General features: G+C 42.2%; 1 protein-coding gene across 2 annotated transcripts in view; it reads right to left on the bottom strand.

The window, feature by feature from the left end:
• The window catches only part of CREB3L2 (cAMP responsive element binding protein 3 like 2), a 117,812-nt gene that overhangs the window by 12,520 nt on the left and 77,495 nt on the right, over positions 1-27,797 (bottom strand). For both annotated transcript variants that reach the window (XM_045565326.1, XM_045565325.1), the window contains exons 3-8: positions 20,630-20,805; positions 19,081-19,168; positions 16,050-16,234; positions 13,905-14,051; positions 12,074-12,132; positions 10,409-10,477 (exon numbers count right to left, since the gene is read on the bottom strand). In XM_045565326.1, the coding sequence (XP_045421282.1) occupies positions 10,409-10,477; positions 12,074-12,132; positions 13,905-14,051; positions 16,050-16,234; positions 19,081-19,168; positions 20,630-20,805 (724 nt within the window). The remainder of the gene's footprint in view (positions 1-10,408; positions 10,478-12,073; positions 12,133-13,904; positions 14,052-16,049; positions 16,235-19,080; positions 19,169-20,629; positions 20,806-27,797) is intronic.

Raw genomic sequence — 27,797 nt, 5'->3', positions numbered from 1 at the left:
TCACTCTTCCCTTCCAATTTCTGGTTGAGATCGCTGGGCCTGGTACCCCCTTCCTCAGGATGAATAGTCTCCCAGGAGGTTCCATGGTCTCTCTAGAAAACAGATTCTAGCAGGCCTGATGATATACCTAAAGCCCACTGACAGAATACCTTAGGCTCAAATTGGGATCCCCCCCACCCCCAGTTACAGGTGCAAAGTGCCACACAGGTTTGGAAGAAGAACCATTTAAGTCTGCTTGGAGAAAGCCGGAAAGGCTTCACATTTACTAACTGTACAGCACTTTACTTGGCATTCACGGACACATCCTTTCCAAACTCAAAGATGATTATATTCTGAATCCACTGCAAATGAAAATGGTTTAATGGTCCCTGATTTCTAACAGTTTATAATCCAACTCTTTAAGAGGAGCAAACATGTAGTTTAAAATACATATTTTTAGTTTGAAATTTTGGTGGAAAGCAACAGTGACTAATAATGTGCTGTTTGCTGTTGCTTCTCCTACTTGGGTTGAAGAAAGTAAACTGAACTGATGGTGGAAATAACAACATTCTCAAGGCCCCACCCATCAGCAACACCAAGCATTTCACCAGGGGAAAGTGGATTAATTCATTCATCTCAAAAACCTAAATAGATTTCTGTGATCCAATAGAGTTCAAGAAGTTCATACACATTCATACAACACATAGGAAAAAAAAATTAACAATGATAGACGATTGCATGCCCATTGATTGAGTTCTAGGAACTGCATATACTAAAATACTAAGTAATTGTCTCAAAGTCATGTACCTAGTAAGTAGAAAATCTAAGATGTACACCAAAACCTATCTGACTCCAGAGCTTGTGTGCTTTCCAACACAGTATGGCATGGTACCCTAGTTTATGACCTAATAAAAATCACAAAACACATTTAGTTCAGTAGATTTTTCTTAAATCCAGTGACACTAACATCACGGTCTTGACAGCCCAATGGAAAGATATGTCCACTGTGAGATACAAAAATGTTAGTCTTAAAAGGGACTAAGCTGCAGGTGGAAGAGCCACAGTAAAACGTAGGCACAAATAAAGAGCCACAATAAAACCCATTCCAGTGGCAATGATACAAACAAAATTTCAGTAATAATCATACAAATAAAAACCATAAAGGCAAATAAACTTCGTGTGGTATATCTCTCGATATACCAAAAATAAAATGCAGACAAGAGATAAAAGAATGAAGGGTATTCCTTGCCCTACTTCAGGTAACAGGAAGTCAAACCTGGGCTTTATTTAGAAAAATGAAAAACATAAGACATGTCCCCCTGTCAGACACCATAAAAGCTGAAGAGATGGCTTTAGGGCTGCTAAGCTGGTGCGTGTGTACCAGAACAGGAAGAAAGGCTCTGAAGGCAGAGAAACCTGAGCTTAGATCTAAGCACTACTGTTATGTGCCTTTAATCAAGTTACTTACCTTCTGAGCTCAGGCAGCTAATCAGAATGAATTCCCTTGACCACGTCAGCTAATAGAAAGAATAATGAGAGAATTCCCCCTCCTAGAGTACTCTGGGTTTGTTGCAGCAAATGTATCTTTGAAGAATACTTTGTCTCTTTTTAGATGACAGATGAAGCCAGCCCTTTTATGGGAAAGCCTGTGACTTCATAAGTGGTATGTTGGTTTGAGATGATGTGGCACTTTGTCTGAGGCCACAGAGACAGATGTCACTGCCTGCAGCATCAGGGAGTTGGAAGACAGCTCCCACCCTGCTTGTGTGAAGAGCTGGGTGGAGAAAAGGCGGCTGCAGATGAAACACGAAAGTTATTTTAAAACTAAAGCTATAAAAAGTCAACCATGGGACACAACCAATGGTGTCTTTAAAGATCAGTATAAACTTCCTCTTTATTACTGTATTTTAAATCATCAGTGATCACGGCTAATTACGGCTTAATGAATTCTTGGGCTTCCGGGAGCAAAATCTTAATTTAGAGAAAAGAATACTCTTAGCATACGTTTATCTGGGCCAACAGATTTTTCACAACTTGTTAAACTGGAGTGTCCAACACTTGATTGAAAATGTGGATTTTGTCCTGTGGTGAAATGCAAAAATAAACTTAGTGGCTATCCTCATACAGTTGCTTGCAAAAGAGCAGTCGAAGGCAGCTGCCAGCCTTGCCCAAAATAAACCATCACCCTGTATCTTGGGAGGCATATCAAAGGAAATTGGGCAAAACATTCAGAAGCATCCAAGAGTATGAGCCACAATTTTACAATAACTGGGAAATGCATCAACAGCCTCATATGTTTTCTTTGTATCTGGCTTAATTTTGTTTTCTTCTTTTTCCTTTATTTATGAGAAAGTGAGAAGAGTCCTGTGGTTATTGCATGTTAAACTGTGAACATTTGGGTACCTAATTTCCCACTGGAGTCCAAATCCAGGACCCAGGAAAAAGAATAAACTGACGGCTCCCAATTGCTTGCTGTGTTGGGAGCTTCAACCTAGGCCCTTTCTGTAGACATACTTTCGTCAAATCTTGGAACACACCTTACTCGAAAATAGAACTGTCTGGGCTATGGTGTGTGTATGAAAGTGTGTGTGTATGAAAGTGTGTGTAAATCGGCCTCCTTCAGAGAAAAGGAACTTTTTCACATCCTTATGGAAGTACCTAGTACAGTAATTTCCAAATTCCAAATCATGAACCATTAGTGAGTTATGAAATCAATTGGGTTGTGACTGGTGTATTTTTTTTATGAAACAGAATCAAATAGAATACATGTTATCAGACGGCATCAAATATAGTAAATAACTATCAATTTGTGAAATATTCACAATAGTAGGTGTATGATGCATACATATGAGTTCATGTGGTATGTCATTTATACCAAATAAAATGCAAAATGATTGCATAATCAAAAAAAATCATGAGTGTCACTTATCTAGTGCACACAAGCTATATATATATATATAAAAATTGGGGAAGATCAGGCAGCCTCATGATGGAATAGATGAGTATCCATGTCCTTCTGAGGCAAAATCCCACCTGAATCCCACCGCTCCACCCTACCTGAGTCATCTGGAGCTAGTGTCTGGGAAGTGCTGAGGCTTAGGAGGAGGTGTTCAAAAGCCAAAAGCTGTACCTCCAAGTCCTGGGATGGAGGGTGGAGAAGTGGTGGGATATAATGTTAACAATGACAAGTTCTACACATTTCACAAGGATATTAAAGGAGAATCATTAACTATCTCAAAGACTTTTAAATACTAACGTGGATCATATACAAAAGACAACCATATCAGCTGAAACTCCTAAACTTTGAGTAAATACTTATTAATAATCTTTTACTTAAGTTTTGAGGGTTTTTCACGGGGCTCTAGCCTAAATGAAAAAAAGAAGAGTATGAATTATCTCCTTTTTCTTTCTGTGTGATTGCTACATCACAGGAGGTATATTTATTTTGCAGGGAACAGAGGGCATTTGTGAAATACCATATTACCTACCAGCCCAGGAACACAAAAAAGAGTTCTAGAATGTTTTCTGAGGCTGTGGAATTTCAAACTTCACCACTAAATTACACTAAAATGCCTTTTTAATCTCTCTAGGGAATTTGGTCTAGTACCCCACAATCCTTTAAAGTTTGAAATATTTCCACATGAAAAGAAAGCTCATATTCTTCATGTGACCAGAAGGTAGAGATAATGGAGAAAGGAAAAGTGAATTAAACCAAGATAAAAGTCTACAGAAGAGTAACTTGGGTTATTCATCAGTCCTCAAATGGCTTCTCTGTGTACATCAGAGAATGGGCTCAGCCAGTTACTGTCTGTCTAAAAAGAGAAGAACTCACACAGAGAGACCAAAACAGTGTGCAGAGAGCAAATACACACATTTGTGCAAATGGACACAGCTGTGTGGGCTAAACAAACAAACCAAGAGAGCCAGAAGACAGCCAAAGCCCAGTGGACTTAGCTGGAAAGACCTTTACCAGGAAGCATGGATAGATTTTAAAGGATAAGAGAAGTAGAGTTAGAGAGAAGGACTATAGCTAAGAGGAAGGTTAGCGAGGAAAATCAAGGAATTCTTATTTATGATAACAATAGAGATAGACGCCAGGACTAGCATGTCCCTCACTTCTGTGGAATCTTGGAAAAGAGTACAAACGAAGCCATAAATCACACATCTTAAGGTTTTTCCTCACCTGACTCCAAGCCAAACTGTCCACAAGGTGCCCCCAACACCTGCTCCTTCCAGCTGCCTCTAAGGCCAGGTTTGAACTTAGAATTCTTGGACTTCCCAGGGCTCCTCACCAAAATGTGTTGGCATGAGCAGAGCTGCCCCAGGCCACTGCCTGCTCCAGTTCTCTTCCCATCCCTAGCTCCGCGCCCACCCTGCTGGGGAGAGACAGTTTCTTTGGGTCTTCTTGTGCCCCCAACGTGTTCTGCTGGGGTTGCCAAGACAGAAAGTTCCCTCACTGCTCTTTTATATGGGCCAATTCTCAGGGTTGTTTATGAAACTCATGACCTGGACAGATGAGGTAAAGCCTCCCCTGCTTGCTATAAAAGCAATAGATTCTCTGAGTTCAGGGTTCCTTAGCTGTGACACAAATCCCCTGAGAGTATAGCATCCACCTGTGTCTATCCTGGGGCAAGGAGAGCTGATGCAAATATGCTGATGCTCACACCACCTACTGTGCTGAGTAATAAAGTCCTTTGTCTGTGACCCAGGAATTGCATGTCTTCTATAAATGAGGTCAAATCGAATGCCAGACCTGGCACACTGGGAAGGATCTCATGCACACACCTGCCCCAGTTCAAACTCCATACACAGCCATCACAAAGTGCTGTCTTTGGCTGCCCCATTGGCTTCAGGGGTGACCACTGGGAACTTGGTTTACCCTTCCGAGAACAGATTTAGGGCAGAAGTACACAGTCCCTAGAAATGGACCAAGGCCCTTTGGACAAGGAATTCCAGAATCCCAGGTACCAGGGTATGGTCTGGAAAGTATTGGTCCTGCTGACTGCTCATCCCACCGAGAGGGTATGGCTAGAGGAGAGCCAGCACAGGGTCCTCTAAGATACTGGATCCAAAGCAAGGGCCCTAATGTCCAGGTCTAAGTTGGCCCTTGGAGGAGTGAGGGGCACAGCAGCAAGACAAATCAAGGTAAGGACCTGTTTAAGTGGCTGAATTCTAGTCCCCATTCTACCTCTAAATGTTTGGATGACTTTAACCTCACTGGGCCTCAGTTTCTCTTTCTGTAAAATAAGGTAATTAGCAGTTAAATAAGATGATCTCTAAGGTGCATTTCAAATCTAAGCTCCTATGATTCTACAAAGCTGTGCTGGAGGAGAAGGACAGTAACTCCTAGCTCTGTAGAGGCATGAGAACAAAATAAGTAATGAATGGAACAAATCAAGCTGCAAACACTTAAAACTGAGGGGCTGGGTAGTATATGTGCATCACTGGTTCAGAAGAACAAGGGGAAAAAGAACAGGATTTCTCAGGATTGAGATAAGGGTGGGGCCATCCAGAGAGCTCAAGGCTTAGAGAGATGAATGATAAGCTTAGGAAAGCCAGGAGGACCTTCCAGCAGCCACACACGGGCACTGCCTGCACCCTGGCAAGTGCAAATGTATTTGCTGATTGAGCATAGGAAGAAGGGCCCCCTGGGAAACCATCTCCTCCTGTCTCACACATTTCTTGATGACGTGCAATTAGTGGATCACCTTAGCAAAGGAAGTGTGAAGGTGCTTTCACACCACTTTGGCTCTTCTCCGAGAGGCTCCTGGAATAAAGAGAACTTCCTCATCTCCTCTCCTAGCTATGTCCTCTTCTAGATTCCTGAGCTCAGATAAAAGGGTCATTTCACCTAGAAACCAATATTATGCTAGGTGGTTGCTGCTGAGTCTGGTACAAACAAAAAGATTCAGAATTGACTCATAATCCAAGCCCTAATTTTCATCTGGATAGATGGGCAAGTCCCTCGTGGGGTGCAGCATAGAAGTGGTAAACTGTAAAGAAATAACGTTTTTCTTTAATTTGGTCAATGATGAAACACCCCTTCATCTTCCCAGCCATGACATCCCATATGAAACAATGGCCCCTGATGTCCCCCAGCCCATCTTCTGGTGACCCAGGAGCCTGTTCGTTTATCAAAGTCATTTCTACTTCCGTCCAGCTGCATCCAAAGGATAATAAGATGAGATGCATCAACAAGAATATAAACACAGCTGTGCATTCATTCAGCCCAGCCCTGCACACAGTTCAAACATTGGGTCACTCACACAGTGTAATGTGAGTAAAGAGTCCAAAAGTCTCCCCTTACTGTGTGCCCCAAACACCAACTCCCTGTGGCTGGCTGTAGGGCAGGGCACTGCCAATGTTTACATTACAGTCACTTTGGTTAGTGTCGTGTCCTCTGAGCACAGGGAGGCCCTTGGCAGGAAGCAGGAGGAGAAGGGGGCAGAGGAGTTAGAGGAACTATAGGTCCACCTCCCTTGTTTCAGCAAGAGCAGCTCTGCTCTTATGTATTTGCCTCTGAACCCAAAATACACTAAAAGCCTCTGGTCTCAAATACTATGGCCTTAGGAGCTCCCTGATAAAATTATCTGTGGGAAGATTACAGATGAATCCATTGTTAGCCATTACTGCCATAAAAGTGTTGTCTACCAGGAGAGCTGAGGTTTGAAGAGACAGAAGAAATAGGAGAACACACACAGGGCCACTGGTGGGAAGCTGGAGGGGACGCACCCAACAGAGCATAGGGAGGGAGGCGGTGCGAGGGAGAACATCCACAGATCTGCCTGCTTTGTAAGTGAAATAAGCCAGACAGGGAAAGACAAATACTGTACGGCATCACTCACATGTGGAATTAAAAAGAAAAAGTCAAACTCATAGAAACAAGACAGTAGAAGGGTAGTTGCCAGGGCAGGGGTAGGGGAAATGGGGTGATGTTGGTCACAGGGCACAAACTTTCAGGCGTAAGATGAGTACATTCTGGGGACCCGATGTGCAGCACGGTGACTATAATTAATGATGCTGTGTGACATACTCGAAATGTGCTGAGAGAGTAGATCTTAAGCATTTGCACCAAAAAAAAAAAAAAGAGAGAAAGAGAGAGAGAGAAATAAAGGGTAACTATGTGAGGTGATAGATGTATTAATTAACTTGATTGTGGTAATCATTTTACCATGTACACATATAGCAAATCATCACATTTACACGTAAAAATATACAATTTTTTATCAATTATTTCTCAAACAAACAAAAACCTGTCCCTTCCTTAACAGGTGGCCTACGCTAGCCCTGGCCACAGAAACTTATTAGGGAAGGCTCACATAGCAACATTACAAGGTAGATTTTTTTTAGTGGAGATTTGAATAAAGATTGTGCAAAAATATATTTACTGATATGAAAATATGTCTGGTGTATTTTGTTAAAATGGAAACAGTTCTTAACAAAGGAGTATGTACAATATAAATACATACATATAAAATATTCCAAAATATTTTTTTTACAATGAGCACATTTTGTGTTTGCATCTTTTATGTTTAAAAAACATGATAAACAAGTAGGACTACATCAAATTAGAAAGCTCCTGCACAGTAAAGGAAACAACAAAATGAAAAGGCAACCTATGGCTTAGGAGAAAATTATTTGCAAGCCATATAAACCATAAGAGGTTAATATCCAAAATATATAATGAATTCATACAATCCAATAGCAAAACCACAAATAATCCAATTTTAAAATGGGCAAAGGGCCTGAATAGCATTTTTCTAAAGAAGACATAAAATGGCCAGCAGGTACATGAAAAGGTGCTCAATATCACCAATCATTGGAGAAATGCAAATCTAAACCACAATGAGATATCACCTCGCACCTATTAAGAGGGCTATTATCAAAAAGACAAGATATGATAAGTTTTGATGAGGGTGTGGAGAAAAGGGAATCTTTGTACTCTGTTGGTAGTGCATTGATAAAACCATTACAGAAAACAGTGTGGAAGTCCCTAAAAAAATTAAAAATGGAACTACTATATGGCCTAGCAATCCCTCTGCTCCCTCGGCCAGAGTCCGAATCCATCCCCTGCCCGTACTCAGAGGCCAAGGAATCAGCACCGCGTAGAGGTATCTGTGCTCCTGTGTTCATTAATGAAGAGTCTTACTTTAGAAAAATATTTTGCTAATAATTGAAGTAGAAATGACTGAATTTGATAAAACTATTTCCAAGCCCCTACTGTATTGATCCATCTAGGCAATGACTATAAATTGCTGCCAACCAGACAAGCAGTTTTTATACTCCTCCTGGTGGAAGGAGGCAGCAGAATCTATGAAGAATTCTGACCAAACGTCAAAAACAAAACAAAGGATAGTCTATAGTGAACATAGGACTGTGCTAAATGGCACCACAAGAATAAGTAAACTGAGACTGTGGGAGATGCTAGGGAACAACTGATTCAGTTCTTTACTAAATAACGAGCAAAAAGATGAAAGAGAACCTGTAGGTAAAAAGATATGTAATAGGCATATCAACCATTTGAACATATGGACCTTATTTGGATATCTGGTTCAAACAAACAAGCAAAAACAAAAATGTGAAGGAAAAATAGAGAGAGAGAGAGAGAAAGAGAAACAAAATGGCAAACAGCACAGTGAGCCCGGAGAGGGGAGGGGAGGCCCTTCCCCAGGCAGGGCGGCCCTGTGGGCCCTTCCCAGTCACACGTACCCGCTTCACGCCAGCACAGCCCTGCTGTGCCTCTGCTGCCCCCATGTGGCCGAGGGAAGGCTTGACACTGGAGCCCCCCAACAAGACCAAACCAGGACGTGAATGCCACAGTCATCTTTGATAGATTCCTCTTCCCCTTTTCACCAACTCGTGGTGAGGATTTGTCCCCCTCATGAACATGGGGCTCCCTTGGCAGCAAGTGCCAAGGGATGGATACAGACTCTGGCGGAGGGACCAGGATCCAGAGAACCAGAAGCATCTCAAGCAATCCCCTCTGACAGAAGGAAGGTGGAGATAAAAAGGGAGGAAGCCTCAGGAGAATAGTGGCCAAAGGCGAGCAGTGAAACCAGATCCCAAAGTGGTATCTGAAACCGGCTGCTTTGCCTCAGGAGATCAAGGTAATGCCACACCGAGCTGGTGACGTCTGCTGCCTGCGGGCTGTCTGTCTTACAGAGCTCCTGAGGTGAACTGCCCTTGACCAGCTATTGGAGCACATGTTCCCAGAAGAGCAGAGGGAAAGTCAGCGGGATAACTCACGAGTCTATCAGCCTGCTGTCTGAGCAGCCAACCACCGAGATTCAGGAAACGGGAGTTGAATTCACTGTTATTATCAAATAACATGCAAAGAGATTTAACTCAATCCTTTAATATTTGCAAAATTGTTATTAGGCATTAACGCTGACCATTAAAATGATTAATCAGTATTTGGCTTACCCACTAAGTCCATTTTTCTCTGCTTGATTTATTGGATCTATAATACTAAGGGTGACAGGATTCTCTAATAAATAATTTTCAGAGCGTAGGTACACATCACGTAGGCACACAAACACATTTCATTCTGGATGAAACTTGCCAATAGCCAGTTTCTTAACCGTGTACCTTACCCCCTTCTTGCACGTGACCCAGGCATATGTTTCAGTGTACTCCTCCCATATTAAGGCTGCAGAGCCAGACTGCCTGGGTTCACACGTAGCTGCAGCATTTACTGTGCGGCCTTGGGCAAATCACCTAAGCTTTCCCAGTCTCAGCTGCCTCCCCTATATGATGGGGACAATAACAGCACCACCCCACAGGGCTAAATGAGTTCATAGCTGTAAAGTGCTTAAAACAGTGCCTGGCACAGCTAGTGCTAGAGGAATTCATTAACTCAGTCCCATAGTTATTTTTTCAAAATGGGGGGAGGGGGCATAGGATTGAAATATAATTAATTTTTAAAATCTAATTTAAAAAACAAACTGATTTTCTTCTTTAAACTAATAAACACCATATGTTACTAAAATGAGGTGACAATGAAGTGGCCAGTGTCTCTTTGTCCACCTCTGAAGTTTGATGTCACTTTCAGGAGAATCAGACTTATCGGCCTTATTCTCCTCGAAGCCTCTTTTTTAACCCCCTTGTAATAGTCTTTGTAGTGATCAGCCTCTTCATCAATCCTATATCATTTAGGAAAGTAAAGAACATGTATGTGTGTGTGTACACGTGTGCCTGTGTGTGCATATGTATATGTGCATGTGTGTATATGAGAGTGTATGTGTGCATGTGCGTATGTGTGTGTAGCAGGAACAGGTGGGTGGAGGTCAGCCATCCTGAGCATCCAGGAACAACTAAACTTCTGATGTGATCTCCTCCATTTTTCTCCCAGCTCTGGCCTGGGATTCTGCCCCCTCTTTCCCCACCTCCAGTAGGCAGCTCAGTCAGCTCACATTCTAGCAACTCCTACCTATTGGTGTTCTCCAGAACCTCTACCTTCTTCCGAAGCTCCAAGTTCTCAGTTGAGCAAGACTCCACTCTATGAAGAAGAGGGAAAGAATAAAATTAGTTATTATCAGTAAAGCAAATGCTAAGCCAGGAGCTCGGGTGAAGTAAGTGTGGACCACGGAGACAAGGGGGGATCGCTATTCCAGAGCATGGCCAGCCAGAGTTGGGAAGGATGAAGAAACAGAGGGAGTGGAGTAACAAGTCCCTCTATAATGAGAGATGAATAGCGTGGTACAAAATATAAGGACCTCTTTTGTGTGTTACCACCTTGTTTTCTCTCACCTCTTCCCTACTGCTCTCAATACACATCATACTTCTCCCTCTATAGGACAACGATGTGGATACTACTGGCCATGCTCCTGGCTGGAAGGACTGATGAGAAACCAAGGGCTTGAGAGGGGGCCAAGCGGGAGGACAAGAACCCAGGACGAGGAATCCCAATGCTGGAGCATGCAAGCCCGAGAGGCAGGAAAGAGATTTTCATAGAAATATCTTGACCCTGGATGCCTACAGAAAATGATGGAACAGAATGGTCTACAGCTGTCCCTCAGTACCCAGGGGAGAATGGTTCCAGAACCCCTGACCCCCTATGGATACCAAAATGCACGGACGCGCAAGTCCCTAATATAAAATGCTATAGTATTTGTATATGACCTACGTACATCCTCCTGTATACTTTAAATCACCTCTAGATTACTTATCATACCTAATACAATGTAAATTCTATGTATTATAAATTATACTGTATTTTTATTTTTATTGTTTTATTATTTTTTTTTTCTGAATATTTTCAATCCATGATCAGTTGAATCTGAGGTTGCAGAACTCCTGGATGTGGAGAGCTGACTGTATTTAATGCTAAAGTACCAGTACTTAAAACAGGTGATAGAAATACTAAACTTTCAATAGAAACTTCTAGAACTAGTCAGGATCCACCGACCACTCCTTTCCCCAGATACACATGAAGATTCATTTCTGGGTATGAGGCCTCATGCCCATCTTAAAATGATATTAATTTGTCAACTGGAGAAATTATCTTCTAGGGCTAATCTAAAACTGTATTTAGTTCATATTTTTCTAACAGCCCTTCAATATTCCAGGTTTTTCAGAAAAGCAAAGGGTGACTTCAAGTATTTTTCAAAAAGTCACTCACCTATAGCATGAATTATAGTGGACAGAAAATAACGTCACCCTGACTTATTGCAGTCCCTGTGTGCTCTCTCTAGGGAGCGAGGATGCGTGGCCAGCAGGAACTGATTAAGTAGCACTGCCCCTTTCCGCCAAAACAGTGCTTCTCCTCTGAGAAGTTCCAGGAATGTGCAGGAATGTTAATATTTGTACTTGTATGAAAGGAAGCCTCCAAGGACCTGGGGGTCCTTGCCTGGAAAGAGTGTGGTTCAAACGTCTAATAAGATTGAGTGCACTTTTTACTTCTTGCTGTGCTTATTTATTAACATCCTCTCCAAATAACCACTAGGTGGCAGGCAAAATATGGTTGATAAACCACCCGGCTTCTAAGGCGGCCAGAAAGAGGAACTCAACTGCTTCTCACCGATTCTTACTTAGCACACTCACATTTCTCTGTGCACATCGTCCCATAAACCCAACAGTTTGTCAGCAGGCTTACTTTTTCTCCAAGCTGTCCATATATTCTTTCTTCTTTCTCCTACTTTCCTGGGCAGAAATCTGAGAGATAAGAAGTGGGTAGAGAATGATGAATTTCCAGCTCTATAAATGAACTAGTTATGTGTAAATTGGAGACAGGAGGCCATTAGCACAGAAATCACCAAAACCCTGCTCACTTTTGTGGACGCTTTCCATTTGTTTAAGCTCCCAGATCAACTACTAATCTCCTCTTTCCTAGTTTCTTCCAGCCTATGCTCTCACATACTTTCCAACTAGGCCCCAGTGGAAAGGACACTGGACCAGGAGCCAGCAGAACATGTGGGTCACAGATCATTGGTATAGTCTCAGATGAATGCGTTTAACTCCCTGGACCTCCACTGGCTCAACTATGTATATAAAGACAGCTGGGCTTCGTTAAGTATCAACTTGCTGCTGGTTCTGAACGTGGATGATGAGTAATACTAACCTCTTGCCTTCCTCCTCTCTTTGCCACCTCCCTCCTGGTCTGCCTATGCCTAAGCCATGCCCCCAGGCCTCAGCAGCCCTGCTCAGCACTGAGGGGCCCAGGACTAGCAGACTGCTGAGCCAGTGAATGGCAGAATTCCTTTTTATCACAAACCCCTATAAAGAAAAAACATTTTCAGCAAGAAAAGAAATGATCCCATTAAAAAGTGGGCAAAAGACATGAACAGACACTTCAAAAGAAGATAGACAAATGGCCAAAAAAATATGAAAAAATGCTCAACATCACTAATCAAGGGGGAAATACAAATTAAAACCACAATGAGATACCACCTTACCCCTGTCAGAATGGTCATTATTAAAAAGTCAAAAAACAATAGATGTTAATGTGGATGCAGTGAAACTGGAACACTTATACACTATTGGTGGGAATATAAATTAGTACAACCTCTATGGAGATCAATATGGAGACTTCTCAAAGAACTACTAATAAAAGCAGACCTACCATTCAATCTAGCAATCCCACTACTGGGTATCTACCCAAAGGAAAAGAAGTCATTATGTCAAAAAGACACCTGAGCTGAATGTTTATCACAGCACAATTCAAAATTGCAAAGATATGGAATAAACCTAAGTGTCCATGAACTGATGAATGGATAAAGAAAATGTGGTGTGTGTTTGTGTATATATATATATATATCATGGAGTACTCAGCCATAAAACAGAATGAAATAATGTCTTTTGCAGCAGCTTGGATGGAACTGGAGGCCATTATCCTAAGGAAAGTATCTCAAGAACAGAATAACAAACACCGCATATACTCACTTATAAGTAGGAGCTAAATGATGGGTGTACGTGGTCATACAGGGTGGTATAATGGACTTTGGAGACTCGGAAGGGGAGAGGGTGGGGGGAGGATGAGGGATCAAAAATCACTTACCAGGTACAGTGTACACTATTCAAGTGATGGGTACACTAAAAGCCACTATACAATTCATCCATGTATCAAAAAAACACTTGTACTCCCTAAATCTATTGCAATTTTTAAAAATGGAAAAAAATTTAAAAAATAAAAGATGCATCAAAAAAAGCAAAAAATGTAAGCAAGCACCTCCAATGTATTTGTATTTAGATATAAATTACATACACATATTCTAGAGGAAACTATTATATACATCACAAAACTGAAATTTAAAAGGCGGAGATTAAAAAAATAAACTTAGATGGAAGTTCTAATATCTTCCTCCCACCTCTGAATGTATCATCTTAGGCCAGTGGAAGGGGAAGGGGAAGGGGAGGGGGGAACATACTGTTCACTCAATCCCCCCACTGTCTCTGCTCACAGAAGTGCCTAGATGTGAAGGGCTCACCTTATTCTTGATTTTCCTCCGGATTTTCTTCAGGGCCTTTTCCTCTGATTTTGTTAGGGGCAATTTGGTAGGGATGGGATAGCCCTCAGCGATCAGAGTCCTCTTCTCCTCCTCGGTCAGGACCAGTGGGCCTGATCCCTGCAGTTTCTGTGTAGACCAAGGAGCACAAAAGGGTCAAAGAAGAAGTGGGCACACTGAAGAATCACCTCCGAGTGGGGTGATGAGGATCCATTCTAATGTCTTACAGATGGCTCCGAGAAAAGGATGCCCCGTCTGCTTTGAGGGAGAAACTGGCACTTCAAAGTGAAAGCAAAGATGGGGAACATACTCCCATGTGAGGGTAATAACCCAAGGAGTACAGCTCAAGGGCAAGGATAAAGTAGCCACCACCATCATTTCCCAGGAAGCACCCCACTAGCCAAAATGTGAAAACCAAAAGTAGAGAATTCATTTCCCAAATCCCTGGACATTTCCTGGCCTTGGAGTGATGAAGGATTCACGTGCACCTCTGCTTTGTGGAAGAGCTTTGTTGTTCTCCTTGTGAAAACGCGATTTTATAAGGTGTTCTCCACACAGCAGGAATCACTTCTCACCTCCACTTACAGCTAAGGGGCCATAGCTCCCAGGGGCACACCTGCAGGCACTTTCCAGGGAAGCCTCTGGCTTCAGTAGTCCCAGATTGTGCATCAGCAATGAAGATAAGAACTGTAGCTCATCTCATTTAACCCATAATAGATTGATGTGTTTCTAATTAGTCAAACAAACCAAGTCCCTACGGCGTGTTAGCTCCATGCTAAATGCCATGGAGGACTCCAAACAAACCCCATCTCTCAAGTAGCTCGTGACCAAGACTGCATTGATACCCATGAAAGGATGAGAGTAATTAAATGCTAAACTGTAATATTAACTGAAGGTGCATTAAAAATTTGAAGAAAGAGAACATTCATGCAAATTCGTGTGGTCAGGGAAGGTTTAGGGTAGGAGATAAGGCTTGAATTGGGCCTCCTGAAAGAAAGGAGATGACTTACATAAGAAAGAGAAGGGCACTCCAAGCAAAAGGCAGGACTGAGAAAAGTAACTGAAGATGCCACTCTGCCTAGACTAGGTAAGGTGTTCTTGAAGTCGCAGAGTTTTGGGCACATGATGATGAGTATTAGGGCTTAACAGGGAAACACAACACGTTTGTTGGGCAAGAGTATGACATGGCGAAGATTCCTCTGTAAGCATGTAGATTATTAATCATGGTAGGACACACAGACATGCAGGATAAAAGCTATTCTAGTAATCCAAGGAGTGAAAAGTCAGGTCCAAGCAGAGAAGGTAAAGAAAGAGTGGAAAGAGTTAATTCCCTTGTTCTTCGTAATGGTGACCTATAAGAATATACAGATCTAGAATTTTCTGGGACACAATCCAAATTTTCAAAGTTATGCTAATGGATGAATGATTCTTACAGAATTTTTAAATATCTCATTTCATTTAAATTTGCTAGTCATGATATTGTAAATTCAAAAACGTTGATTATAATGTTTAAGACCACAGAAATCAATTCACTCTTTAGAACAATAAAAAATTATCTATTCCACTTTTTTGACTGAAAAATGGTGTCCTTATGCAAGTAAGAGATGAACAGTGTCTCATGATTTCTGATCTGAGTTCCTGGGTTAGGAATCATACCACTCACACACAAAAAAAGCTATACTATGTTTTTGAGCTTTAGGCACCAAAGAATCTAATCTCAGAGTGATTTTTAAGTTCACCAAAGACTGCTCATTTAAACTATAAAAGATATTTCTATTATAGGCTATAAGGACCACTAAAGAATGGTAAATATTTATGGTATAATTTTGAGGAGAAAAAAACAAAAATTGTTATTCCTTATGTCTATAGCTCTGTAAAATAAACATGCGAATAAAAACTGAAAGTGGACACGTGAAAAGGAAGAGAATTGTGGTAGTAAAGTAAGATATATGAGCAGTTCTTAAAAAATGTTCTTTAGGGTGGTCATCCCCCCTGCTTTAGTCACTAACCAGAAACTTCTAGACAAGAGTAAAAAGCAAACAGCCTTGAGTGGCCCGGCTCTGGAAGCCCCAGGGGACAGAACAGAGAGGGTTCCAGACTATCCAGAGATGCCCGGCGCATACTTACATGAGGCGCTGTGAGGAGGGGGGAGCTGGAGAGGGCGGAGGGGGCCCGGGGCGCGGCTCTGGCAGGGCTGTGGGTCTGAGGCAGGCCGAAGGGGTGCAGGCGCGGGTTGGGGCTCAGGCTGCCCTCTGAGTCACTGCCGTGACTGCTGGGAGGGGTGGGCGGTAGGTGCAGGTGGTCCCCAGGGGCTGAAGGAAAGAAAGCACATTTCATCCATCCCAGAGCCACAAAGGACTTGGGGCTGGTGACAAACTGTGTGCATTCACACAGCAGAACTCGGACAGTCTAATAAACAAGTGAGGGGCCCCCATGAGCTGACGTGGAAAGATCTCCAAGGAGCATTGCTAAGTGGAGGAGCAGGAGGGAAGCCACGTATACAGTAGTGTATACAGTAGTCTCCTTTTGCATAAAAAAAAGGAGAGAAAAAGAATATAGACTCATATTTGCTTACACTGGCATAAAGAAGCACCAGAAGTGAATACAAGAAACCAATAACGGTGTGACCCAAGGCAGGCAGGGAGAAATCGGGGTAGACTGAGACAGGGTGTTGATAAGGCTTTGCTGTATTCTTTTCAGACAGTTTATACAGTTTGATTTGTAAACCATGTCAATGTATTATGCACTTTGAAAAAAAATCTTTTAAAAGATAGCAAAACCTCGGAGCCCATGAGGGTTCCCAATGGCTGCTCTGAGAAAAGCTCATTTGTTTCTGGAGGAATGTGCTGGTCGGGCCTGCGGGCAAGGTGCCAAGCATTCTTCATTCAGAAAATACTAAACCACCTTTAGATAGATGAGTAGGCACAGGAAAAATAAGTGGGGCAACGGGGGGCTTTCTCCTCCCACGCCCCCCCCGCTGCAAACGTCCACCCTCTGCCCTTCCTCAGGGCGGGACACACGCCCCTCTCGGTCAGGCCTCTCCCAGCAGCAGGGAGGGGTTGCTGAAGGAGGGATCCAATCTGGATTTAATAGTGGGTATTTCTGTTGTGCCAGCCACTGTTACTGAGCCAAGAGAGATAACTTCAGGTGACCCCTTCACTCTTGGGGCCCCCAAGACAATAGAGCCTTTAGAACGGCAGCTCTGCGGTGGGCACGGCGCCCGGGTGCTTCATGCACAGCTGGGTCTGCTCGGCCAGAGAACTGCTGGGGGCCGCGGGGAGCCTCAACGCATCATCTTTTCTCTCCTGCACACGGAGACTGTCCATCCTGAGACACGACTACTGACCCACGCTGCCCTAGGAGATGACAGGCAGCGTCAGGCAGCTCTCTCTCCTACTGAAAGACCTGAATATCCAAGGTGACAACAGGCAACGCAGCTCTCAGCCACCCCCACCCCAGCACACTTTTCATTCCCCTCTCTCTCTTTCTCTGTCAACATACTACTTTTATCTAGATGCTTCCTCTTTGCACTTTGCTCTGCCAAAGTCTTACCAAAGAGCTCCCTGGGCTTTTTAGTGTTTACGTGCACTCTTAAAACTAAAGAATATTCTACAATAATCCTATATACTCTGTTCCCAACACTCCAGGCAACAGTTGCAGGCAGCTAAAGGTGAGCATGTGCCTCGAATATGTATGTGCTTGGCTAGAAAGGAGGAGTCCTAAGAGTGTTAACCAAGGTTTTTCTAATGCGGTGAATACTATGGCACTTTATGGTAAAACACATAAACACACACACACACACACACACACACACACACACACACACACCAGGCAGCACACTAACCTGTTAGGGGCTCCATTTTCCTGCCACTCTGTGCTGTTACATTCCTAAAAATTAGCCAAGAGTACCTAGAGCTCCCCTGTCCCTTTCACTTGGCACAGGCCAAATCATTCTAACACTGCTCTTTCCAAGCAGAGGGTACACCACAAAAACCAGAAATGGAATGACAAGAAAAGTGAGTGAAACAAACTTGAATCTCATCTTTCCTACCTACTGAGAGCTCCTGATCTGGCCACAGGTGCCTCAGTATCAGATTTCTAAATATCATTTGAAATGCTACTCTTGGGTTACTGCAAGGCCTGGGGACAACAAGCTACTTTGCCTAGAAACTCTGATGCATTCAAGGATATTGAATTTCCTTATCTCTGTTTATCCAGGATAATGAGGAAAGACTGCCCTTTACTGTACTGTTGAAACATTTCTCCTCCAGTGACCACAAATTCTGAAGCCACTTTGGGATTCATTATTACTCTTATGACACTTTCTGAACCATATTGCAACATAAATTAAAAGAGCAAGATGCATTTGATGGTAATAACTGGTACAGTACATAAAGCTAAAAGGCTCTAATGTTTATCACTCAGTGCAAAGAAATAGTGTCTCAATATAGATTCTAGCCAATTTAATCAGGGTTGGCCTTTTATTTACCTTTAAACTAACATAGAGAAAGAAAAATGTAAAAGTATGACAACTTCAAGTCTGACACTATTTAGCTCTAAATGGATGGCAAGAAGCCCAATGAGATGCATCACTAGGGGCCACGGACATTACAGTATAGGTAGGGGGCTCCTTGCAACTGCTGTCATCCAAAGTCAACATGTTACAACACTGAATTTTATGATTCAAAAGACACAATTTAAGGGGAAAAAAAAAAAAAACCAACACCGAATTGGCCAGACAGATAAACTGTGAATTCAATTTACAAAAGGTTGAAATAAGCATGGTGCCTTTGTGGACTGCTGTCTATAGGCAGGGCCATGTCATGTTCATACCAAGAAGGCTTAAGGGCTGCAGTTCTCTTGTATGTCAGCGCCCACATTGTAACAGTCTATAAAGGTTTTGAAAAATCAGCCTGGCTGGGAGCAAAGGTACAGGAACATTTAGCTGGAAATCAAGCATGTGCATATATGGGAACATAACTTTTAGACTCCAAAATTTTTATTTGGAAGCAAAGTTTTTAAGAAGAGAGCTATTTCATAAAGCAAGCTACACTTGTGGTACGAACTAATCCCAGCACCCTTGCCCATATTCCCTTTCTCTTTAGACTGGGCAGCTACACCTAGTGACCCCGAAGGAGCACAGGGAAAGTAGACAGACCTTCCTTAGGAGAGAAGTTCAGAAACTGATCCACTTCATGAGGCTCCAGCTTAATTTTAGGAATAACGGTCTGGCATGAGGAATCCACCTGAAAAAAGAATTCCAAACATGATTTTTAAAAACCAATTACAGCCTTGAAGAAACATACAGGAGAGCTATTCGTCATCTGTATCTTCCTCTTAGGACCGCCCTGCCTCTCCGGAGCACAGCTGAGCATAGGTAGCTTCTTTGACGGGGAGTCATTTTAGTTCTTAACCTTCTTCTCATTGCCAACCCTGATATTACAGCTGATGGAACCCTCAGAACCCGAAAATCAAAAGCCCAAGGCTCATTTATCCAGTGCTTCTTTCTATTCTTTTTGTGGTGCTATAAAGGCATTTTATCACAAAATATTCTGGTAATTTTTTTAAAGGGTCACCAGGCTCCACTAGTTTGTTCTGTGGTAAGGACTGTGCATCAACCGGCCTTCTTTTCCTCCAACTCCCTGACAATTGACATCTAACCATGAAATAGCTGGTAGGGAATGGAGAAAAGTTATCTGCCCCATACACAGGGAGCAAGGCCATGACCCTGAGCTTTGTTAGCTACATACTTAAAAAGCAACTGAACTAAAATCTTATGGACCCAAATCTTAGGAGATTAATACAGACTCCAGGAGGCCAGTCCAATAAAGAGACTCAGGGTGCTATGGAGACAGGAACCCTACAGGGCAGCTGCTGAGGTCTTCTGTCTACAACCCTTCATCTTCTACACAAAGGGACTAAGAAGTGCGTATGTAGTGATGCTTTTGTGGCTCTACTGAGTCCATGGTACCTTTTTCTGAACAGGCAGGCCCTCTCCCTTGCTCACTGAAAATCTCACTTAAGAAGTGTTGACAGAGTTACTGTTTATAACCTGAGGCTTTAAACTTAAGGAAAGTTAAGACTGGCTTCCACCTCTGTAAGAAGATGCTCAAGTATGATTCTGGTCCATTGCCAGACACTGGAAATACTCAGAAAGAAGGTGAAATAAAATTAAATTCAATTTGCTGTAGGTGTGGAATCAAGCACGGAAGAAATTCCTGATTTCTTATGCTTTCCACAGGTAACATAAGAATCAGTAGGTGGGAGGCTGCTGCATTGAGTAAGGGCAGCTCAGCATTGCACTGGGAAAGTAAAGTAAAACATTACACAGGAACTAGCACTTCCAGTAGCCACGCACTCTAAGCCATGGATTGCATCACCATCTTGACCACCTCCTTTCCACTGCTCAAAAATCAGTGCCATGGGGAATTTTTGTTTTACCATGGATATTCATCTACGTTTTATATTTTGTAATAGCAATCAAAGAAAAAATGAAATCAGCTTTGCTACCAATTTTTCTGAACAATGACTTTAAATTAAGCTGATAAAAAATCAACATACCCTTGATAAATACATAAATATATACATAGTCATATGTCCTTAAATACATATAGCCACTAACTCCAAAAAGATTAAAAGCCTTATGAGACAATGAAGATCTGTATCTTTTAATCCAGCCTGTTTAAATGAGAGAAAATTGAGTATACCCCAGTATTCATTTCCAGAGGAGATTCTTCCTTCTCGAAAGGGGTGGAGATGGCTGCAATGGTCAGAGTGACAGAGGGAACAAGTCCTGGGGCTGGTTCATCCGTAATCGGTTCTGTCTTGATGGTTGTTGAAGGAAAGTCTGTGGACAGGTACCATTTCTCACTTTCCACCTCATCTGAGGGAAAAAGACAAGCACACGTGAACTTGTTCAGGGCATCAGGCATAAGCAGAACAAACAATCACTGATCTTTCTCCTCGAAAAAAGCTCAACAAAGCATCATTGAGAGTGGAATAAAAGGAAATAAAGTGAGCATGTGAGAGAGGAGATAGACGGAAAAGGAAATGACTGGCAAAGTGAGAATCTACACTGGCATTCGCTTGCTCGTGAGTATGTATCCAGGAACTCTGGAAGGAACACTTATGCAAGAAAGAAACCTGGCTTCCTGGGCAGGCAGGAGACTGGGCCCCAGGGAATGGGACGGGACGGAAGATGCTGAATGTGCAACGAGTTAGACTTTTTGGTTTTCAAACAAAGAGAATGTTTTATCTATTCAAAAATAAATAAATAAGCATGTTTAAAAACAAGAATGAAAGAAGCAAATGATTGGCAACCGAGGGCCCAGGAGAGAGGATGGGAGAGAATGGTGAGTAGACCTTTCTCCTCCCCAGTGGAAAGTTATTTGGCTTCTTGGTTTTCTTCCTTCTCACTCCATTTTTTTTGGGGGGGGGGGGTGGGTATTATTTTTTCTTTTTTTTGTCCTCTTCTGCTTTCCCTGTGATGCCACTTAAGGCCTTAAACCTAACTTAGACTTCCAGAGACTTTGCTCAGCGCTTTGGGAGACTTCAGAATCTGTAACAACCATCTGCCCTTTGCTGAAATGGACTAAATACCTGTCCTGGGAAAAGGGCTGGAGCTTGGTGAGTCTGGGTCTTGTCTTGCCACAGGTTTTCCTGATTATCACCAGGGCTGGGGCTAGATAACAACCAAGCATCCAGACAGAACAGACAGAGCCCCTGTATCACTTAATGCTGACGTGGACCTGTACCATGGCCTGTTAGGAACTGGGCCGCACAGCAGGAGGTGAGTGGCAGGTGAACAAGCAAAGCTTCATCTGTATTTACAGCCACTCCCCATTGCTTGCATCACTGCATAAGCTCCGCCTCCTGTCAGATCAGCCTAAGCATTAGATTCTCACAGGAACGTGAACCCTACTGTAAACTGTGCATGCGAGGGATCTAGGTTGCGGCTCCTTATGAGAATCTGGTGTCTGATGACCTGAGGTGGAGCTGAGACAGTGATGCTAGTGCTGGGAAGCAGCTGCAAATGCAGATTGCCATTAGCAGAGATGTTTTAATGCACAATAAATGTAATGTGCTTGAATCCTGAAACCCGGAAACCCTCCCCACCCTGCCCAACCTCCCACCTCCATCCATGGAAAAACTATCTTCCATGAAACGGTTCCTGGTGCCAGAAGGGTTGGGGACCTCTGACCTAATGCATATCCTTCTTAAGGTCTAAGCAGTGTCATGTTTTTCTTACCAAATTACTTCAGGGCCAGCACCTCAGCACAGCCCTGGAAAAGCAGGAAGGAGGGGAGGAAAGGAAAGAAACAGGAGGTTGGAAACAGGCACAGAGCAAGAAAAAACAAGCCTGTGGGTCCCCAAATCCACATTCCTTACTTGATACCAGTTTTACTAAAATGAGGCTAAAATAAGCAAAGATATGTTCCTCTGCTTTACGAAAATGTTTAAACACACACACCACATTCTTCACTTGCTTAGAGACCCGTTACTGTTCAGGGGAGCAAAGTCATCCACATTACGAAATTACTTTACACTTAAGCATTTGACTCCAGTTTTTTTACAAAAAGCTACAGGGAAATCATTCAGAATTGCTTGGTGGGGGGGAAAGGAAGGACACAGAAACTAAAAACTAAAGTTCACAATTATTAAAATTGCATTTCATAAGCAACTTCCTCCAAGCACAGAAAAAGTTAGGTTCACATTCACAAAGGAAAATGATTTTTCCCCTAAATCCAATTTATAATTGACTTGATGAATTATTCCAGCCCCAATTTATTTCCTGAGGTAAAATAAAGATGGGCAAGGCTTCTGGTGGTGGAAGATGTTTTGCTTTTGGAGCGGGGCTGCTGAGGGCTGTGCTGTGACAGGGGATTTCCATCATTCACGGGGTGTGGGCAGCGTCCTGGCGGAGGGGCAGAGCCGGGCACAAAGGCCCTTCTGATGGTGACCAGAGGGGGGAGACCGCTCTGTACTTGACACAGACAGCGCCCCAGCTCAGCCCAGAGAAACGACTGGACCAAGAGCCAAGATTCTAATGCCTCTCCCGAAAGGAGCTTAGGAACTAGAAGACTCTGTCCCCTGCCAGAAAGACCCACTTAGGACAGAGTTGGCTAAGGGTTGGGGTGGAGGGAGGGGAGGAGGAGAGGGGGAGAGAGAGAGAGAGAGAGAGAGAGAGAGAGAGAGAGAGCGCGCATAGATCCCACTGTCTCCACTTAGCAGTGACACGTTGATGCCTCTGCTTTTTGAAGTCAACATTTAAAGCCTGCCCAAATTGAGCAATATTTATTCCTGGCAGAGGCTGGAAGAGAGAGAGATGAAATATAGCCTTGATCCATATTGAAATGAACAGTAGGGAGGCACCCCGGAGAAAAAGGTTATACACAAGTACCAGGAAATTGTGGCAGAAGGCCAGATCCCCTGACTGTGCAATGAAGGTAACTGTGAAGAAACTTACAAGGCAAACAAAGGATAAGGCAAAAATAAATACAAAAAGGGAATATAAAATTACAAGACAAAATGAAGGCAGATAATGAAACCAGTTCTTCCGATCTAGTGAGGCCATTCTCAAAGCGTGCATACTCATAAACGAGTCAGGACACTTTATATTCTTAATGCTCGTGTCCCATAGCCCTCTTTAAAAACAAATAAATATCATTACTGCTGTCTCGGGGAGTGGAGACTTCAAGGCAAACAATGACTCCTGAACTGCAAAAGGAAACCTCCTCTCTCAAAGACAACTGAACGCTTCCAAGTGAGAAGCCCAAGGGAGCTTCCTCTCCTCCCCTGAGCTTTTCTGAGGACAAACAACGGTGTTGCCTTCATGTTTCCACGCCAGCACAACAATTCAGTCCTCTATCCTGAAAGATGTGTTAGAGTTAGAAAGACGTTGAAGGCCACCAAGCTCAAAGACATCATTTTACAGACGAGGAAAACGACATGCAGGCCTAGGTTATACCATAAACTAGTGGCAGAATTCAGAGCTCTGCACTCCAGCCAGGACTCTCTCCATTAAGGAAATAACTCAACATGTGGATAAAGATTTATGCACAAATTTGCTTACTGAGGCATTATTTATAATCACAAAACACTGGATGTAACCGAAACATTGAAGAGCAAGGGAAAGGTTAAGTTAGTGATGATGTATCCATACAGTGGAATATCTATGCAGACATTAATATTGCATTTATAAATCCTTTTTAATAAAAAAGGAAAGGTTTATGATAGAATATTAAGAAAAAAACCTAGATATAAATTTATATACCACTAATGAAGAAAGTGTTAGAGGAAAAGGAAATATGCCAAATAGTAAGCAAATATCTGGATACTGATTTCTTTTTCTTTAAATTTTATAGTATTTCCGAATTTCCGATACTGGGAAACTGTTGTCCTTGGATGAACACGCATGTACACAGCCTGCTTCTGTCTGCTCTATTTTATGCCTTAGGATGGAAATTATTGGATAGAGGCTCCAATGGCTCCTTTGATTCAGTAAAAGTCAATGAGTACCTTAATATATGTAAACAAGTTGGATTCCTGGCTCCAGGTCTTCACCCTCCCACCATCCATGTCTTTTGCCTTGTAATTTTGGGTGCTTTCCCACTGTGGGCTGCTCCCCACTCTGGACTTAGTCAGGTGACTTGATTTATAGCCAATGGCATGTTAGCTTCTTAACTCTTGAAATGTGTTTGTAGGACTGGACTTAAGCATCTATAGTTTTGCCCTCACCATGAGAAGGATGTTCCAGGATAATCTACTGATCTCAGGAGAAGGAAGCGGACACACAGAACAGAGTCACCTGCAGATGAGCTTAGCCAAGATCAGCCAACTCTCAGCTAGCCTTGGAGATGTAAGTCTAGCTGAAACTAGCAGAATCACTCAGCTGACCTCCACACAGATCAGCCAACCTCCAGCCTAGAAACAGACACACGAGCTACATGATTATTGTTTAAGCTACTAAGTTTTGGGGTAGTTTGTTATTCAGCAACATAGCTAGTAGATATAATATAGCTGAACGCATGAACAAGAAATTAAATCCATTACATCTGAATCTACTGTAACAAAATAATTGCATTCACTTCCAAAATAATTCCTCTAAAGCATCAACTGTGAATCATAGCAATAAATATTTATAGACTGGCTGATTAGATTAGATTGGCCTACCAGTTATATCATAGAATAAATGACTTCATATGAACAAAATCAGCCAGTACGTAGTTTGGTGAGAACAACATTCTCATGGTAGTTGAAATTAAAGAAAAGAGCTTTCATTCTGAACTACTGGGTGTTGGCTTGTACTCTGTCCCTCAGTGGAAATAAATATCAAGAGAAAACAGAATGACAAACCTATGAAGTAGGAGTTAACAAAGGATAGAGTGAAAGAGAAGGAATAGAATATATATTATGGTTTTTCTACATGACCTTATTTTTGTAGTTTAATTTTATTGGCAAAAAGATCAGTAGGGCCACCATGGCTTAGAACTGGGAATTATCCTTAGATGTCTTAGTTATTGGCTAAACTACAAAAGCAAGAGGCAGTAGATATTCTACACCCTCTAATTTCTAAAACTTGAAGCTCAGATACTGAGTGAAAAAAAAAAATGTTCTTCCTAAATTGTGTTTATACGATTTTTAAGTTTTGTTTCAGATGAAAAACATCCCCTGATAAGTTTAGTTGTGCATACTGTGGAGAGTAAGAACAACCCCACATCATCTGATTCATTTAAACAGCTTCCTGTCAGAGGTCAAACTAAACTGGCACATTTCCTTGGCATCGCCACATACCTATCACCAAGAAAACAAAAACAAGCCACTGGTCTCATGGTGGGAAGCAAGTCCTTTACAACCAAGGACAAAATGGAGCAGCCATGAGTAATGGGGCTGGACGCCAAGATATCCGAAATATCAAAACTGACAGACTAAAAAAGACATGGGGCTGGGCGCGGTGTCTCACGCCTGTAATCCTAGCACTCTGGGAGGCCAAGGTGGGAGGCTGCTTGAGCTCAGGAATTCAAGACCAGCCTGAGTAAGAGTGAGACCCCATCTCTACTAAAAGTAGAAAACACTAGCCAGGCATGGTGGCATGCGCCTGTAGCCCCAGCTACTCAGGAGGCTGAGGCAGGAGGATCACTTAAACCCAGGAGTTTGAGGTTGCTGTGAACTAGGCTGAAGCCACTGCACTTTAGCCCAGGTGACAGAGCAAGACTCTGTCTCAAAAAAAAAAAAAAAAAAAGACATAAACTCAAAGCCAAGGTAACAGCAACACCAAAATGTAGATCCTTAGTCATTTCCATATGTACCACACAGATAACTGCATTGAATAGATACTGATTTATGGGAAAGGAGAAAAACTTAAACCCTAAATTGGGAGTTGGCAGTATCTTTATAAATATGTCATATATATATTTAAACACACACATATACACACATACATGTGTATATACAGTGGGCATTTATTCTTAAAAAGAGAAATCACCTGGAGCAGATACCACTTACATGACAAAAACACAAATGCAGTTGATCCTCGAACAACACATGTTTGAACTGCAAGAGTCCAGTTATACATGGATTTTTTTTTCCCATCAAATGCAGATTGAAAATACAGTATTCGTGGGATGCAAAACCTACATATACAGAGGGATGACTGTATATCCATTTACTATTTATGTGACATGTCTAAAGAAAAAAGGAAACTTTGTAAATTAAATAAATATGCCTCATCTAAATCATTCAGCACTTGATTTGTTTGCCCTTTCAAAATTTTCAAAGGAGTTGGCAATCTTGACCAATTTTTGTTGTAAAAATCTCTTAAAGGAAAAATGCTAAGGGTAGGTTCTGGAAGCTGGGACAAGGAGCAAGAATTCAGTCAACCATGTCTCATCTCATATTAAACTACAGCCCACTCTATGTTCCAATGGAAGTTAAAGGCCTTTTTGCCCCTGGTCCCCTTCCTGAGTATCATAACCCTGAGATAACTTTCAATCTTGAATGGCATGAAGAGGTGGTGATAACTGTAAAAACAGTAAACACTCACTATGAGTATATTTTATGTGCTAGCTATTGTTCTAAGTGCTTTACCTATATTAATTAATTTAATCCTAAGAGTAATCATGTAGAGCATGTACTACCATTATCCCCATTCTACAGACAAGGAAATTTAGGGATTAAATAACTCATCCAAAGTTACATAGCCAGTATATGGCAGAGCTGGGATTCACATTCAGATGAACTAGCTGCTCAGCCTGCACTCTTTGCTATGCTGGTATATTGCTTTTCAACAGGCCGATGATTAAACAGATCCCTAGCCAAGAGTGACTATTCTTCAATTAAAGTTACTTTGAGCCCATAATTAGCCACTGCAGAAGGTGCCATATTGGTTCTTTCTACACTTCTCACCTTGGTTTATTTAGACTTCTAAAATCCAATGTTCCTGAGAGGAAGAATCCCAGTTTAAGAATAATAAATAATACCAAAATGTTTTGAGTGCCTATTATATGCCAGGCACTCATTAGACAGACCTCTGGGACCAATACAATAGCTCTCAAATACTTCCCTTACTCTGTGTCCTCTCTGTGTGTACAGAACTGCTTTCCAGCTTTTGTCACTCTTACTGTAGTCATTTGGTAAATTTTGTATTTCATTATGCAGTGACCCGTGTAAAGGCAATAACAGTAATAGCTAATATCAGTGCTTACTAACTGCCAGGTACTGTTTCTAGAGCTCAAAAAGTATAACTCATTTATTCCCTATATCAATGATCTGAGTTATTATTATTATTCCCATTTTAAAGATCAAGAAAGTGAGACACAAGAGTTAAGCAACTTGCCCAAGATCACACTATCAGTAAGTGGCAGAGCCCAGATTCAA

Source organism: Lemur catta, chromosome 11, assembly GCF_020740605.2.
Source record: "Lemur catta isolate mLemCat1 chromosome 11, mLemCat1.pri, whole genome shotgun sequence".
Classification (NCBI taxonomy): domain Eukaryota; kingdom Metazoa; phylum Chordata; class Mammalia; order Primates; family Lemuridae; genus Lemur; species Lemur catta.
This window is presented reverse-complemented; position numbering and strand designations above follow the sequence as displayed.